We start from the raw sequence: 17,064 nt of genomic DNA, 5'->3' as shown, positions 1-17,064 counted from the left end.
AAATACGTATGTATGTAAAGTAACTATTTAGAAATAATTAATTCGGCAATGAAAGTGTAATATGATACCCAGTTCCAAGTAAATCCTAGACTCGTAATAATTGGTGCTTCAACTTTAGGCCGTTTATCGCCAGAAGATGCAAGATGGTGTGCATATTTCAGTGTAGTGCAGGATCTTATAAAATAGTATAACATTCTCCTATACCGGGTGGTCCAAAAGTCCCGGAACGGTCACATATCGTGAGAAATACACATCGAATCGGAAAACGAAAAAATACGTGTTTAATAAGTGAAAGAAAGCTATTCAATGATATCACAATTGATTCCCCATCCCCGCCCGCTGGGGTGGGGCGGGTGGCAACTGTGAAATTTTAAATGGAAACCCCCATTTTGTATTGTAGAATCGGAAAGAGGACTCCATTCCGAGTCCAGCGAGCTATCAACCATCCTCCTAGCTCAATTAGGAACGGAGATATGGAGATTTTAATTATTTTTTGCCCCTAATTGAGCCAGCGAAAATTTAAAATCGCCACATCTCCGTACTTAATTGAGCTAGGAGGATGTTTGATAGCTCGTTGGACTCGGAATGAAGTCCTCTTTCCAAATCTACAATACAAAATGGGGGTTCCCATTTAAAATTTCGCAATTCCCACCCCCAGGGGCGTGATATCATTGAATAACCTTATTTCACTTATTAAACACGTATATTTTCATTTTCCGATTAGATGTGTATTTCTCACGATATGTGACCGTTCTGAGACTTTTGGACCACCCGGTATATCTGGAGGGGGTGGGGGCCTAGAAAATTAATGTCAACCTAAAATAACCTATTTCACACATACAATTTTATTTCAGTCACAGTAATTTATGTTGATTATTAGAAGGGTATTGCAGGAACATGATTACTTCAGACTGAAGGAGTGCTTTTGAGGAAGCAACCTTACTAAGGGGGAAAATGTATCTCGTTTGGCCTCTTCCTTGAAAATAATTCTGTGAACATGTATTATGTTCATCTTATAAAATATATTGTAATATTTTGTTCACATAAACGTCCTGATAATTTAATCAGATATTCTTCTCATGATCAACAAAAAGGATTTCACCAGCAGATGCAATTGGAATGACAAAAGTGTTCAAGTAGGTACACAATTCTCATTAAGCACTGTTATTTGGAGCAAAGGGTTTGGGCATATGCTATGGTTCATTCAATAAGGTGCCAGGTTACAATATGGGTTCATGCCGGACCCTGTGGCCGAGTGGTTAGCACATCGTGCTGCGACGCCAAGGGTCCCGGGTTCGAATCCCGCTCGGGCTTGGTTGTTTGTGAATGTCCACTCATCAATTTCATTATTTCATCACTCATCCCCATCTTCGCAAATTAGCCAAGAGGCACAAAACGCGAAGTAAAATAAAGTAAATCAAACCAAATATGGGTTCATCCCAAGATCCATGATCTCATGTGAGAATTTCTCTGACCGTGTCATTACATAGAGTAGCTCAGATGCTTCCCAGTCTCCAATCAAAGGAGTTCCTGGGGTTAAATGTAGCCAGAGCATGGCATTACACACTCCTCCCCCTACACAACCCAGTGCAATGTACAGGGTGGAGGCACATAGTGGTCCGGATCCTACTTTAAGGTCCAGTCCTGATTAGCCAGTGACATGGTGTGGGTCACACCCCTCCCCCCTTTAGGGACCAGTATTCCCCCCAAAAAAGAATGTCAATAACAGGAAAAGATTGCAAAATGAAAATGAGTAATTAAAAAAAAAGTACACGTAACCCCCACCTTATTTGAAAATAAAAAAAACTGGTTTGACTACTAAACCAGAGATCCTGGGTTCGAATCTCACCTTGGCCATGGATATTCTTTGTGTGTGTCCCTTCATAAATTTTATCGTGTCATCTTCGTGATTAGCCAAAAGAGGGAGAAAAGTGAAGTAAAATAAACCAAATAAAGCAAACAATCAATGATTTTATTTCATTTAGCGTAGATTTTTTGTCACATTTGGTTAATTGCGAAGATTATACGATAAAATTAATGAAGGTACAAAGACAAAGAACACCCATGCCAAGGTCGGGGTTTGAGCCCGGAACTCCTGGTGTCGTAGCACGCTGTAATAACCACTCCCCAATAGTTGGTTGATTTGGTGCTTTAAGTACACTTTATGCACAGAAACAAAACACACTTTTCGTAGTTTCTTCAATAATATTCATTTGGCTTTTTGAGTTCTGACATACATTTTTCATTCCAAATTATTTCATTATTCACTGCAGAGTACAACACATAGGACAAGAATGTGCACTCATCACGGGTTCGAATCCTGATCTGGATTGTACATATGAGGTCCCTTCATCAATTTAATGATACCATCAATCAACCTTATTTTCACGATAACCAAATGTGGCAGAAAAGCGAAATAAAATGAACAAACAACAATATGAAGACGCGTTAGAAGCCAAGAGTAGTATATTTAAATAAAACACTACTAAAACGAGAGTGAGAGAGAGAACCTGAACACATGTTTGTAATTTAATCATGATATATTCCATATTTAAAAAAAAATAAAATAAAGAAAGCATAACATTATTTTCTGCACATAACACGTTCCCATTTCATAAATAATAAAACTACATCCCATATTATACATACATATATTGTACAACGAGTAAAAGATTGTGTAAATACAGAAAACGTAAGTACTGTAGAAAATTTTATCCCGAGTTCTTTAAAGGATTTACAAAAAAATCTATGAGAAACCAATCCCCTATCTATAGGAGATAGACGGGGGGACCTGAAAGCCAGGGCTTTCAACCATTGCAGCGGGGGGCAATGGAGGTAGAGGTAAAAACCTTCATTTTTCCTTCGGGCAGCCGTTTCTACCTGGAAACTGGTCAGGTAGAGGAAGAACGAGCTAGGGTATCCAGCCAGCTTTGCCCGCGGATCCCACCAAAGCGGTTGGAAAACAAACTGTGGCTTTAACAAGACAATAAATATCGTGATTTGAATATAATTCGAGATGTAAGATTGATTGATCTATCTCTGCTAGACTAGCTACCATAGGCGCCGACTCCATGGGGCTTGCTTAAGAGGATCTAATGTATTACTTTGCTTCTCTTGTAAAGTTTACTCTGAATTATGCCACATGAACTTCACTTTAAATATACTTTTGAAATGTTCTACACCATCGACTTTGGGAGGGCTCTGATCAGAAACAGCAAAACATATGACATATTACTATATACTAAGTATGTAATTATGAGTATTGTTAAAATTTTTACTAAAAGAGTTTCAAAAGACTATGTGCATGAACTAGGGTAGTGGATGGGACGTACATGGCTCTCACATGACATTCAGAACGAAATCATTGATACTATATTAGGGAGATCGGTTTTGTGCTCTGTGGTAGCAGATATTAAAAGTCGGGAATATTTTGCTAATATGGTTGACGAAACTTGTGACATATCCGTCCGTGGACAATTAATATTCTGCATTCGAACTGTGAATAAAAATTTTGATATTTTTGAAGAATTCGTGGGCTTTTATGAAATTCTGAACACTGAGGCCAAAACTTAAAAAAAGGATAGAGTGAGTCATTCATACATTTATTTCAGTGATCAGAGCCCCCCCCCCCAATAATTTTGACAAGTCGGCGCCCCTGCTAGCTACTCCTCAGTGCACGTCACTGTGATTAGCCTTACTGTGAATAAAGTGGACTTAAACACCAACCCAATCAATCAATGTACAGGGAATGGTTTTATCCTTATCTGGAGGTCTGTGCTATTAATTCCCACGTGAATATAGCTCTAGCACTGATTAGAGACGGCCAAATCTGGATAAAATTTTATCCGGATATCAGATAATTTTCTATCTGGATTTGAAATGTCCAATTTATCCGGATTATTATTATTATCAGGATATTCGGATGATCCAAAGTGTGCATTATCCAGACAGTTTCATCGTTTATCTGTTTTGCAGGGTTTCCATATTATTTTATTCGTCATTTTCGTATTTCACTGTTCAGATCATTCATCAAATCTGTTTTATCCAGATTTTATGGCCACCCTACTTACCACAGAATAGTTATTTCTCTTATTATTTACAGTCCTTACAAACACAATTTTTGATGTAATGTTTCAGAAGAACACATGTTCCCTTCATCAGGCAGGCATTCAAACTAAGAATAAATGTCTGATGAAGGGAGTGTGTGTTCCCCTAAAAACATTACATCAAAAATTGTGTTTATGCACTTGTAAGAGCTCTAAACTAGAACAGTGCAAACAATACATACACAAATGGAAAAATTGTACACAAAATAGAAACAAAACTATGGTACACTTATCTACAGAGCCGTGTCTACCCTAGCCACAATATCGTAGAGGGGAAGGGAGGGATGGCGAGAATTGGGAGGAGGACTACTGCAAATTCACAGCTCACAAGAAGTGCCCCAGTAGCACTACCTGCCCACGGTGGAGAATTCTCATGATGCATTATTGATACATTAAATGCAATATGATTACGTGGGAAAAAAATCATTAAAAAAATACTAGCAGCCACATACCAAAATAAACTACATTTCAGGATGAGTTCCCTCAGACCCACCACCTTATGGAATTGAAGGAAACTTAAATCATATATATAATATCAATCACTATTCCTATTACCATTATTATTTAAACAATTATTCATGGAGTGATAAACAAGATAACATTATTTTTGGATAAGTCATGACTGGAAAATTCTCTACAAAACAATAGTTTCTGTGGGAAGGAACTGATAAAAAGAAAAATCAAAGATTTTATCCTGACATGAATACATGCAGATAATAAGGCGAGATTTGACCTTACTTGAAACTAAATATATGGCATAGTAGTACTGTAGTCACTTTGTTTTTTTTTATTTTTGCAAAAAAGCACACCCTCAAAAGAGAAGTATCATTATAATTACATATACACAATGCTCATATGTACCTAGGCTTCAGCAGTCCAAATACACACCAGCATTTGCCAACATCTTATGTCAAAGTAAATGGCAGACTTTTGGGAGCATGAGTTTGAGTTGCGTGTTTTAAGTCCACTTTATGCACAGAAGGGCTAATCAGGACTGGACAAACATTTCAACGTGGGATCCAAACCACTATGTGCCTCCACCAGGTATCAAAACAGAGACCCCTTGATTACAAGGCGATGAAGTTACTTACCACTATGCCATCAGGGAGGCCCACTTGAGTATGACAGGTGGTGACAAATCACTTCCCTCGTTGTACAGTTACCCTTTGTTATTGTACTATTTCCCCATGGCCCACCTTATATAATTAATTCAAACATCTCCAATTCTTGGAAGTATGAATGTAAACAAAGTTCAAGTTACAAAAGCAAATACTGTACACAACACACTATTAACTTTAGAAATTAGTCACCCTTTTCGGGGGAGAGCATTCCTCTGACCAGCTCCATAAATAAGAATATTAAGGAGACTATCAGTCCCCTGCTCTGGTCTAACTTGAATAGGGTTCACCTGTTCAGTTATCAACTCTCCCGTATTTCCCGGGAAATCCTGCAATAGGGCAATTATCCTCCCAGCTCCCATATTGACATTTTATTTCTCCCGCATATGTCGTTAATAATCAAGAGCACACAATTTAAATTAATTCCAATATGACTTAGGCGAGCAGCTACTTGTGAGTGTAGTTGTAAAAGAGTTTTTGAAACTTGCATAAGATAAAAAATGCTTTCTTCTGCCGTATCAGTGGACAAATATGTGCAGATCAGGACTAACATGCAAATTTCAAAATTTTTGTTCTGTATTGTGACCTGTGTACTACATAAAATGTAAATTTAATATCATCCCTCCCTAAGCCGGAGTGAAGACACAATCCTAAAAATTCATAAAGTTTGCCACAACTAAACCCCCTTTAAATTCATGGCCGAATGTTGGTCACCCTATTCACCTCCAACATCTGAAATCTTGGTGACAATTTAACTGACTAGGTCTTTTCAATGACCCTGACCCCAGAACTATTAATAAACAAAGGACAATAATAATAGTTGGTGATCAATTCGATCAGAAAGAATATCACTTTCCACAACCATCTTCTCAGTTTTATCATGAAATCAAAAAATTATTTAAGACGAAAGTGAATTTTCTAAATTATTTTGAATTACCACCTGTTCCCAAATGTGCATCTAAGTGCAAATATTTTCGTTGATTCATAATATTCAAAACTTGTGAATCAAATACTAATATTTACAATCTCGTTACAATTGAAGTTCACAGAAAAATATATAAATTCACCATTGTCAAAAACATGTAGTTCCTTTTCTTACAATGTGTATTCTAATAATCTCTCTGGTAAAAATAACACAGGTAGAAATAATGAAAGTTTGACCAAAAATGTCTAGCATGTAACAAATAAAATAAATGCAAAAGCGCAAAATTAATTAAATTATTCCTCTTGCAGATCACGATTGTTACAAGCATTAAAAACACTTTTTCTTAATGTACTGTTTCGGGAGAACATATCCTTCATCAGACAATTCATTTATAATTTGATCAGTGTTACCGTTATCTAAAAAAAAAAGTTTAAAACTAAAAGAGGAATATTTTTACAATGCAAGCCATGCTTACATAGAAGAAGAATTGTGAACATGCTAAATTTCAAAGGCATGCGCGCACTGTGAGGGAGAGGGGGGAGCCAAAATCTAAGGTCAAAAATAATAATAATGACCAAATTTTCATTCTAGTGCAGGTGTGTTAAAATTACAATGTATGCAATTTTCTCCTTGTCTGAAACAAATGAACGTAAGTCACATTGGAATCAAATTCCCTATTGTGGCATCCAGAATACCTTTGGAGTTAAAAATACATAAATCCTGTGCATGTCAATGAACAAAACAAAGTAGAAATTATTATCATGCAAGAAGTGATTAGGAAAATTACAGAAACTTCTGTACTTACTGAATGAAGATGAAGTGCTGTCTTGTACCATTGTAGCAGCACGAGATAAAACATCAAGGGGTGATTCTGTCGCCTCCATTGAAGATTTCTCTGAAAATGGAAACAAAATTATTTATTAAAAAATTGAAATATGCATGACAAATCCCCTACAAAAACAATAAAGTACATATTCAGACAGCATCATCAAACTAAAAGTCATCAAGCAGAATTGTCTTCATACCAAATCATTGTTGGACCATCCACAGAACAATTTGCAAACAATGTTTCAACAACAAATTAATATCAATATATTAAATCATGACTATACAAGAGGCACATACACAATTGCAATATTACCATTACACAAAATTGTGATATTTTAAAATTTCTGAAGAATATTCTGTTTCCATATATATATATATATTTCTAAATGAAGCAATGTAGCTTTTATAAAAATACAAAACCTATTATTACACACTGTTTCTTCTCAGTAAATGCTATAATTTTTATAATTCAACAGTTACTGGAGAAACATCTCTCCTTTCTCAAAATAAGTTTTTGATCTGCGTTACATACAATAAAATTATTTAATATAGCACAACAAAGCATTAGTTGCCTTTCAAAAAAAAAAAAAATCTGTTACAGTCAGGTTGTATCAGAAATATAAACATGCCCAACACACAAACAAGCAGCAAACAAAATGCCACTCGTGCAAATTAAATAAAACCAACTGTAAACAAGTATACCGAAAAATGAGCTGTCATTCAAATTTTGGCAGGTCTCCGTTCGAATGTATTTTTAGAAGACTTGGTATATTGCATGCAAAAACGATCCTTAATATACCTCGCGAAAATCAGGAGAAATATTGGATTACCATTCAAAATTCTGAACTAATTTCTGATAACTTTTTGAACTTTGGTCAGACAGACCTTGAGCTCGCTAATAATTTTCATTTACGTCACTACATAAAAACTGAAGAGATACATCCGAATTAATACTAAGAGCACAAAAACTTGACAATAAAAATAATTACGTGAAATTATAGCGGCAATTTTCAAAAGTACATACACGCCGTTCGTAAAGAAAAGCATTTATGTTCCATTTATTGACGAGTTATTGATTTACACAAAAGAACACACATGCAGTTGTTTAACCGCATGTCGAAACAAACTTCAGATTATTCCTAATCGAATACTACACATTACATTACACATCATTCCACGGGACGTTATTTACGCTTTGCACCTATTGCCAGGCCTACGTATTATCACCCCACACGTCAATATCGATGCTCGTGTAGAAGGGCGAGGGTTGCAAATATTTGCAAAGTTTCCAACACTTACTTATAACACACAACTTCAGGTTTCTTCGTATGAAAGTATTTTCCAGTTCAAACTTCATCCACTTTCTTCCAAAAATGAGAAACACTGAATGCCGTAACACAAACTTGCACCTTCGCCAGGCTGCCTGTCCTCAGCATGCAGGAATGTATGGTATGAGAGGACTGCAGAAAGAATGAAGCCAATACGCAGCCTCGCTGGAAAGTGCTGCCATCTCTCTCAAACAACGGAAAATACCGTTGACGTGATTGGTGAGCTCGTGCGCTGTACAGCCCTTCCTGGGGCACATCAGCAAAGGCATTACGTGGTATTGACAATTTTCATTCTTTACACCCTAAATTCCCCCTCTCCGGAACACGTTTCAGTTTCTGCGCACTAGAAAAAATATTCATACCTGTTGTCAAGTGTACGATCAAATACATATTATGCACCTGGAATAGTGTGTTTTAGGACAATTTTCGTAGAGTTCAACTCACGGAGTAAAAATAATTTGATTTTAAAAAGCGGCACAAGGAACTGTTCAGGAATGTTTCACAATATCTGAAGCACTTTAAACAAGAAAATAATAGAAATCATCGGAACATTTTCCTACAGCGATATCATCGCACCATCATCTACGTAACGTCTAGCTTTTTATAATGAACGTCCGCAGGATTTTTTCCAGGGAGGGCAAGCAAGATAACTTTTTCCAGTAGGGGCAAACAGGGCATATCCCCCGTCGTAATAGTGTTCTCCTTAAAAAACGCTCCTTGAGTTTGAAGTTATTATCTTCCTGCAAATTCCTTCCAATAATTAACATAAAGTACTGTAACTGAAATGCGTGTAATAGAATTTTATGGTTATATTACTTTTCCCGGGGAGGGGGACGCTCCCTTGTCCCCTTCCGGACGTCCACGCTTTTATTTGACACTGGCATTTATTATTCTATTCCTTTTTTCTTTTTCTTCCTTGCCCATCTCCACTACTACACATCTCAGTTCTATTACAATATTTATCTGCCTATATCAATTATGTCGAACCAATACATTGCTTTATTGTATTTAATCTTAATTTGTGCGGGTTTAATGATTGTAAGTGTAATAATCAACAGACTGTAATCAATAGGTAACCTAAAAATGTAATCATATACATCATTGACGACATCTATTGCATGTAAATCGATTAATGATGAATAAATGTATTCTATTCTATAAGAAAATATCCAACATTAATGAAACCCAGAATAATTTGACAAATTATGACACACGTAAAAATATGAAGAATATCCGGCATTCTCTAGTTTTTCCAGCAGAAGAACAGTTGTGCAGGAAAAATCTAAATTCATTTACTTCGAAAACACAATATGCAATTTGTAAGTCAAAAATATGAATTACGCATTCACGGTTGCCTTTGGCTATTTCTTTTGACAATACCGCCTGAACCGCCATATTATTCACGGCTGTCTGCCGCGAGGGGGTGGATGATCTCAGGTGCTCCTGCATAGAGTGGCTTTGAGGTCGAATCACTGCGCACCTGGGAACTACCCTTGGGAAAAAGGCGACTGGAGCGTGGTGATGACCGCACTGTGGCCAATACCATGGGAGGGACATGGTGCGATGTACAGGAGATTACTTTTTCACGTACTCCAGTGGATACCAATGATGAGCGATGTGACGTTAAATTGCAAATGAACATGTCGAGTCGATATTTTTAAAATATCGGAGAGTCGATATCGTGGCCTGCCCAGTACATGACGAATGCAACAGAAACAATCATTATAGCTTATTTTTAGTTCATCGATACGGCGAAGAGGGAAGGGGGCTTAGGAAACTGGCTGAGAACTAGAGTGATCATTCTATTGTGGTGTGGGACTCCTACTTTCGCTCTGTCTCCCTAGCAAAAATCTGACCGAGATGTTTCTAGATATTAATATCGACGTCGATATTTTCGATATTCAATATATCTATTCGCTGTCGATATTCGAACAATATCTAGTACAGGGCCACATTTAGGATTATGCTAGAAATGTTCACATATTATCAACCCATAAAAAGCCAATTTTGTCATTAGAATGTGAAAGTAATTACTAGAGCTATTGAAACAAAAACTGTGATCAAATGAATACTTCCATGATTAAAAGCCGCTAGTAGGCTTAGGAGGCTCAAAATTATGCAGGGTAAAAGCAAGATTAGATCAGAATTTAGGGTGAACTTGAGGACTGCAGCTCCGGGCCTCCACACACGTATATAAATCCCGGCCTGGGTATGGTTAATAAATCTCCAAATAAACAAAAATAAAAACATCATCTTACCGTTACATCCTCCAACAACACAATAAATTATTTCGACTTTTTAATTATAATTAGAATAATTTAATCAAAAAGACTTAGATGGACAGGCCATGTGGCACGAATGGCAGAGGAAAGAATAGTTTACAGGATTCTTGTTGGGAAACCTGATGGTAAGAGACCAGTAGCAAGGCCGAGACGAGGGATAAAAATGAGATGGACCTAAAAGAAATCGGCAAGGATGGGAAAGATTGGATTGATCTTGCCCCAAATAGGGACAGATGGAAGGCTTGTGTTGCTGCAGCCATAAACCTTCGGGTTTAGATAAGTGTGCTAGAGAGTATAATATAGTTCTAATTAGCTCTGCATTGAAATTCCAGAAGTGTCCCTTTTTTATTTCATTACAATTTTTATATACCTGTCTTCAAATATCAATATGGTATGCAAAATATCAACTTTATATTCATTCTACTAATAAGAAGGAAACACAATAATCACTACAATACTGAAGTGAATAAATTTTATTAAACCAGTTATGTTTGAAAAAGGCTACAGAATTATTCAATTACTAATGAGTGGCTTATCCCATTTAGAAATCCTCGTCCCACACATAAATTTTGCCACATTAATGAACCGAAAATATCAACAGAATCTGTAGATGCAGTTGAAGTAAAGGAAAAAAGTTATGTCACGAACTATCCAGATGACGATTTTGTGAGTTTGTTTTTAAGCCCACTTTTATTCTCAGATAGGCTAATCGGGATCAAACCTAGTTTAACATGTAGTCCGAAGCAGTGTGCATTGTGCTCCCACCAGAGGAGGAGGGGAGTCGAACACAGGACCTCTTCATTATAATGTGACAGCGTTTTCCCCATTGGGGAAAAATATACAGAAAGAACTCGCACAAACCGTGCTATTTTATCACCACAGAAGATGCGTCCATTTTTACAGGGTGATTGCCTGAGACTTTCGGAAAACAACGTCATTGTTCACTGAATTAGCTGCTTTGATCCACTAATGAAATGCTGTTCACTTGAAACAACCACCTCAACTTTCTAAGAGGTATGAACTAATGAAACTCCATTTTTGGAAGAGTAGGTTGTGGTTGATTTATTTTATTTTAAGTCATTTTTCTGCTAATTTTGATAATGACGACAATAAGCTTCAATGCTCATTAGATGAAAGTAACCAAGGGTCGAAAACAAACACATGATGACAGTCAAAATACAAACCCTCATAAATTATTACTTTGACAGTGGTTCCAGGCGCCAGGGACTCGTTGCCCTGAAAGAAAAAAGTTTCCAGGGTATTCTGCACAGGATAGAGGTTGACATTCTAGTGTGTTCGAAATGGTCACGCCATACAACCCAAGTCATCTATGAAAATAGATGAATTATTACTGGTACGGTGATCAACTTCGATGAATTCTTTGTCCTAAATCATTTTGTTACCTCAAAAAATATGTTCATGTAAGCATATGTGTATTGCGTCTCCCGCATTAGTAACATGACAGTACAGAAAACGAAAAGCAACTTAGCTATTAATATCTTCAATTCTGAATAGTTAAATCTTACTTGTTTATTATTTATGAGTGATATTTTGTTAAAATAGCCTTTCTTTAGCCAAGGAATACTTCATGGACAATGAACAAAGAATTGATTTTCCGTGTGTGTTTTAAATTATTCCTAATAATACGTTCATTTTAATTCAAACATTAAGTGGCGGCGATTAGGAGGAGCAGTAAGTGAAGATGCATTTCCCCCCGCTACATTTTGCCACTTTTCGCCTCCGCATTATGGCCTATTAATGCTAAGCCTTTTCTACCAAGAAAAGTATATTGTCCTTGCCCCTCAAATGTTGGCACCCAATCGCCGCTACTACAAACATGCAGATATATTCGTCAGTTGTACAAACCTTGTAAGCTAAGAAAAGTGACCCGCAAGGAGTAAGAAATCTCTTTCAGTCAAAAATTCATACGATGAAAATACTATCCTCAGGAACGTGCATTTAAATTACAAGAAACTTCACGATTGTCTACCATCGCACTTTCTATCACTGTCGCCGAATACATAAATCAAGTATGTGCCTTGTATTTGCAACACAAGCTTAAACCTAATTCACATGTATTTCACTGTATTAACATGCATGAAAGAATGTGATTAGAATGGGCTGGGGTATGGCTGCGCATGAGTAAACACTTCCTTGAAATAAATGTGTCCATCAGAGACAAAGCGAAAGGAAATGGAACAAGATGCGAGAATAAATTTAAAAAGAATAATGAGGAAAACAAGAAAAGGAAAGGGAAAAGATGTAAGAGGAAAATCGGGAATGTAAGAGAGAAGGGGATGCACACGTCTTACACACACATACTATATATGGTCTTACATTTATACTGCCCACCCTAATCTATCAATATGGAGCTTCTGCCCACTCTATCCAAAATTCCTGGCGCCGCCCCTGCTTCGATTCCTTTGTAAATCCTCTAAAGAACTCAGGGGGAAATTTTCTGCAGTACTTATGTTCTCTGTATTTACACAACCTTTAAAAGCTGTACAATATGTATGTATAATATGGGATGTATTTTTATTTGTATATGAATGGGAACGTACTTGTATTATGTGCAGACAAAAATGTTATGGTTTCTTTTCTTTTTCAAATATGGAATATATAATGATTAAATAACAAATATTTGCTCACGCTCTCCCTCTCTCTCTCTCCCGCTCACGTTTTAGTAGTGTTTTATTAAAATATACTAATAATTTGGCCTCCAATAAAAAATGGGTAAGCTAAACAGTCATAAATACGGATGTATTAATTTGGGCAAGAACTAATTGTTGTTGTTGGTTTGGTTTATTTTACTTCACCTTTCTGCCACATTTGGTTATCGCGAAAAAAGGATGAGTGATGATATAATGAAATTGATGAAGGGACCTCACAAAGTTCAGGCCGGGATTCGAACCCGTGACGAGCGCGCACTCTTGTTCCTATGTGTTGTACTCTGAAGGTAATAATGAAATAATTTGGAATGTAAAATGTATCCCAGAACTAAAAATACCAAATGAATATTGTTGAAGAATCTTCAAAAAAGTGTGGTTGTTACCTGTTCATCCCCTCTAATATATTTAATTTTTGCCACCTTCCATCACTTTTTCTAGCTGTATAGATTTAATCGCGATAAGTAGCTAATGAGCTTATGGAAGTCACGAGGGACAATCATAAACAGAGAACTCTGGACTCCTGATTTCACAGTGCCCTGCAGATGCACTGGGAGGAAATTATTTGCATTTTCTTTTTCCTTTCTTTAGCGTTGCTTTTCCATCACTTTACCTAAATTCTGCCATGACGGTGAACGTTGATTAAATTAAACGGATGAAAAGTTGTTACAAAGAAACACCCATACACGGGCCAGAGCTCGAGCCCGGATCCTTCAGTAACGAGATCGTGAGATGAAGAAATTAGGGAAATCAAGCAATGCATTTTTTTTTTTTGGAAAAACGTTAATCATATGCAAATATGGTGTTTCAAAAATCCAATTGAAATTTACGTACCATTGAATAAATACGCAGTTTGCTTTACCGATACCCAAGTATCCACTCATCTTTGTTGTCGGCCGACCTCCGTGGGGAGTGCAAGTGTCCCCGGATCGGTACCAGGTGGACGCACATAGTGGTTTGGATCCCACTTTAAACTGTGGGCCCAGTCCCGATTAGCTTTTATGTACATAAAGTGGACTTAAACACCAAATCAACCAACCCTGGGGGATTGGTTATCACTGCACGCTATGACACCAGGAGTTCCGGGTTCGAACCCCGACCTCGGCATGGGTGTTTTCTTTTGTGTTTGTATCTTCATTAATTGTATTGTACCATCTTCGCGATTAACCAAATGTGACAGCGATGCTAAGTAGCATAAATCAAATCATTGATTGATTGTTTCATTTGGTTTATTTTACTTCGCTTTTCCTACACTTTTGGCTAATCGTTAAGATGGTACGATAAAATTGATGAAGGGAAAAACACAAATAACACCCATGCCCGGGTCGGGGTTGGAACCCGGGATCTCTGGCTTAATAGTCAAATCAACATGTTTTGGATTTTCGAAAGTGAGTGGGATTAACACGTGCTTCTTTTCAGTAGTCCTTCCTCATTTTGCAATCCTTCTTTGACGTTCTATTTTTAGGAATGCTGGGCCCTAAATGGGGGGATTATGACCCACACCAACCTCCCTTGGGCACGCCACTGATTGCTACCCCAACTGTCGACATCACCGCACGTCACTGCTTCTTACACTAATTTTATTGTCGCTTGAAGCTATTTTCGTGAATTGTTGAAATGCCTGTGGGTTTTATGTTATTTCGTGCTCAAAATAATATGACCAGGGACAAGAATTTCAGTGAACGTCGCTCTGACCTTGCCCTTGGAAGAATTGATTATGGTGTCCAAGAATTTCTTGTTAACTATGCATTTGAAAAAATGACATTTCATTAACAGTCTTTCGGTTCCTGCTTTCAAAACTCCTCCTCGGTTTCTGATCTTCCGTTAGCAGTTTTTTTAGCTACAAAACTAATTAGAATTTAGAACAATGTCTTTCAGAGAACCTAAAAATGCGTCATGGGAGAATTCAGCTATTTGAAAATGTGTTTTAGGAGAATTCGGCAACAGAAAAATGTGTTTTAGGATAATTCAGCAACAGAAAAATGTGCTTTAGGAGAATTCGGCAACAGAAAAATGTGTTTTAGGATAATTCAGCAATAGAAAAATGTCTTTTAGGAGAATTCAGCAACAGAAAAATGTGTTTTAGGATAATTAGGCAACAGAAAAAATGTGTGTTATGATAATTCAGCCACAGAAAAATGTGTTTTAGGAGAATTCAGCAACAGTAAAATGTGTTTTAGGAGAATTCAGCAACAGAAAAATGTATTTTAAGATAATTCAGCAACAGACAGAAAAATGTGTTTTAAGATAATTAGGCAATAGAAAAATGTGTGTTATGATAATTCAGCCACAGAAAAAATGCGTTTTACGTGAATTTAGCAACAGGAAAATGTGTTTCAATAGAATTCGGCGATAGAAAAAATGCTGTCGCTCCTTTCACACCACAACAAAATTCTGTGTTGCATGAAAGATGACTCTCTTAACAATTTATCAATCCATCTTAGGAGTTGTTTTCCGAGGTTTCGTCCATTCTAATATAAATATGGTTAGGTTTTTCCAAAATAATTCTTAATTATTTTAAAAAGTAAATTTAGGTAAATGTGAAGGAAAGAAATATTGGTTGTTAATATTCTGTCCAGGTAAATTCTCCTACGGAACCTTTAACAAGAGGGCAGACCCTTACACTTCTTGTTCCTTCCCTTCTGTTCCGTTAGGTTAGGTCAATGGCACATTAGCTACATTAAATATTAAATTAACAACTGAACTAATTTTAGTAATCCAAATCCACACTATCAACAAAGTACCTGAAGAAAATAATCTGGGAAGGGTGACGACATATCAAATCCGGCCATATGTACGTACGTCTTGGTCAAGAGAGAACGTTGAATTTTCAACCCTAAGAGGGCGAGGAGAGTGTGGGCAATGAAATCAGCTGATTACCATGTAATCCTGCTCTTGCGTTGCCACAAATGTGTGGCGTTTATCAACATATCGTTGTCAATAGAGTCCTGCATGAGGCCCTTTCGATCGCCCGTACTAGTTCTAGTCTCCCATCCTCCAGCGTATAAAATGAAATATCATATTAATGTGAGAATAGGTGTGTTTCACCTACGTCACAAACTGTTGCTTGTGGCTTCGTGCAGCCATGATTGAGGCCAGTTCTTGTAAGCATACGGAATTCAAGCGGGCGGGCGGGGTTTCTGGGGGGGGGTCCGAACCAACTGTCTCAACAACTGTCTCAACATAATGATGATAATAATAATAATGATTAAACAAAAAAATATATTAATTTAATTAAATATTCAAATTAATGAATATCATATTTTTTTACATGAATAAGTAAAAGGACGATATAAAAATAGAGATATAACAGCACATATTCATTATATAGCTTACGTGTAGTTAAGTTCGGCAAAATTTGTACAAAAAGAACTGCCCTGGCAAGAAAATTAATGTTAAATAGATATTTTATAAATGTTATGTTGTAAGTAGTAATAAATTTGGCATAAATCTACTTTTAAAACATAAAATAAATTTATTGCCAGTGACTGTACGTATTGAGGGTGATGTAGAAATATGTAGTATTTGTATGATATTTATAAATTTTATATAACTTAATAAAAATGCACGGTATTCAATCACAGTGCCCACAGTACATTCAACCCCCGGCTGAAGTAATGAAGCTCAGTGAATAGTCACACTTCTATATGTTTTCTGCCTATATTATTCTCTTATGGTTATCAGCATTTTCATTATGCATTCCTCTTCTGAGAGGAAGACTCCCCCTTTCCCGTCAAAAAAATTCAGAGGGGCTTCAAAGTCATCATGGCACCTCACTCTCTTCACCCTCAGACTCCAGACCTAAAATAAA

The 17,064-nt window shown here is 36.8% G+C and overlaps 1 protein-coding gene across 2 annotated transcripts in view; it reads right to left on the bottom strand.

Annotated features, from left to right (window-relative positions):
• Positions 1 to 17,064, bottom strand: part of Tgi (Tondu-domain-containing Growth Inhibitor) — an 87,837-nt gene that overhangs the window by 59,371 nt on the left and 11,402 nt on the right. The window contains exons 1-2 of one of the 2 annotated variants that reach the window (XM_083133383.1): positions 8,277 to 8,558; positions 6,955 to 7,044 (exon numbers count right to left, since the gene is read on the bottom strand). In XM_083133383.1, the coding sequence (XP_082989509.1) occupies positions 6,955 to 7,044; positions 8,277 to 8,334 (148 nt within the window). In that variant the 5' untranslated portion in view covers positions 8,335 to 8,558. Of the gene's footprint in view, positions 1 to 6,954; positions 7,045 to 8,276; positions 8,559 to 17,064 lie in introns of those variants that run through there. The other variant, XM_083133376.1, reaches the window with a different exon arrangement.

Source organism: Lepisma saccharinum, chromosome 1 (assembly GCF_977018435.1).
Source record: "Lepisma saccharinum chromosome 1, izLepSacc3.1, whole genome shotgun sequence".
Lineage (NCBI taxonomy): Eukaryota > Metazoa > Arthropoda > Insecta > Zygentoma > Lepismatidae > Lepisma > Lepisma saccharinum.
Note: the sequence above shows the minus strand (reverse complement) of the source record. Positions and strands in the feature narration are given on the sequence as shown.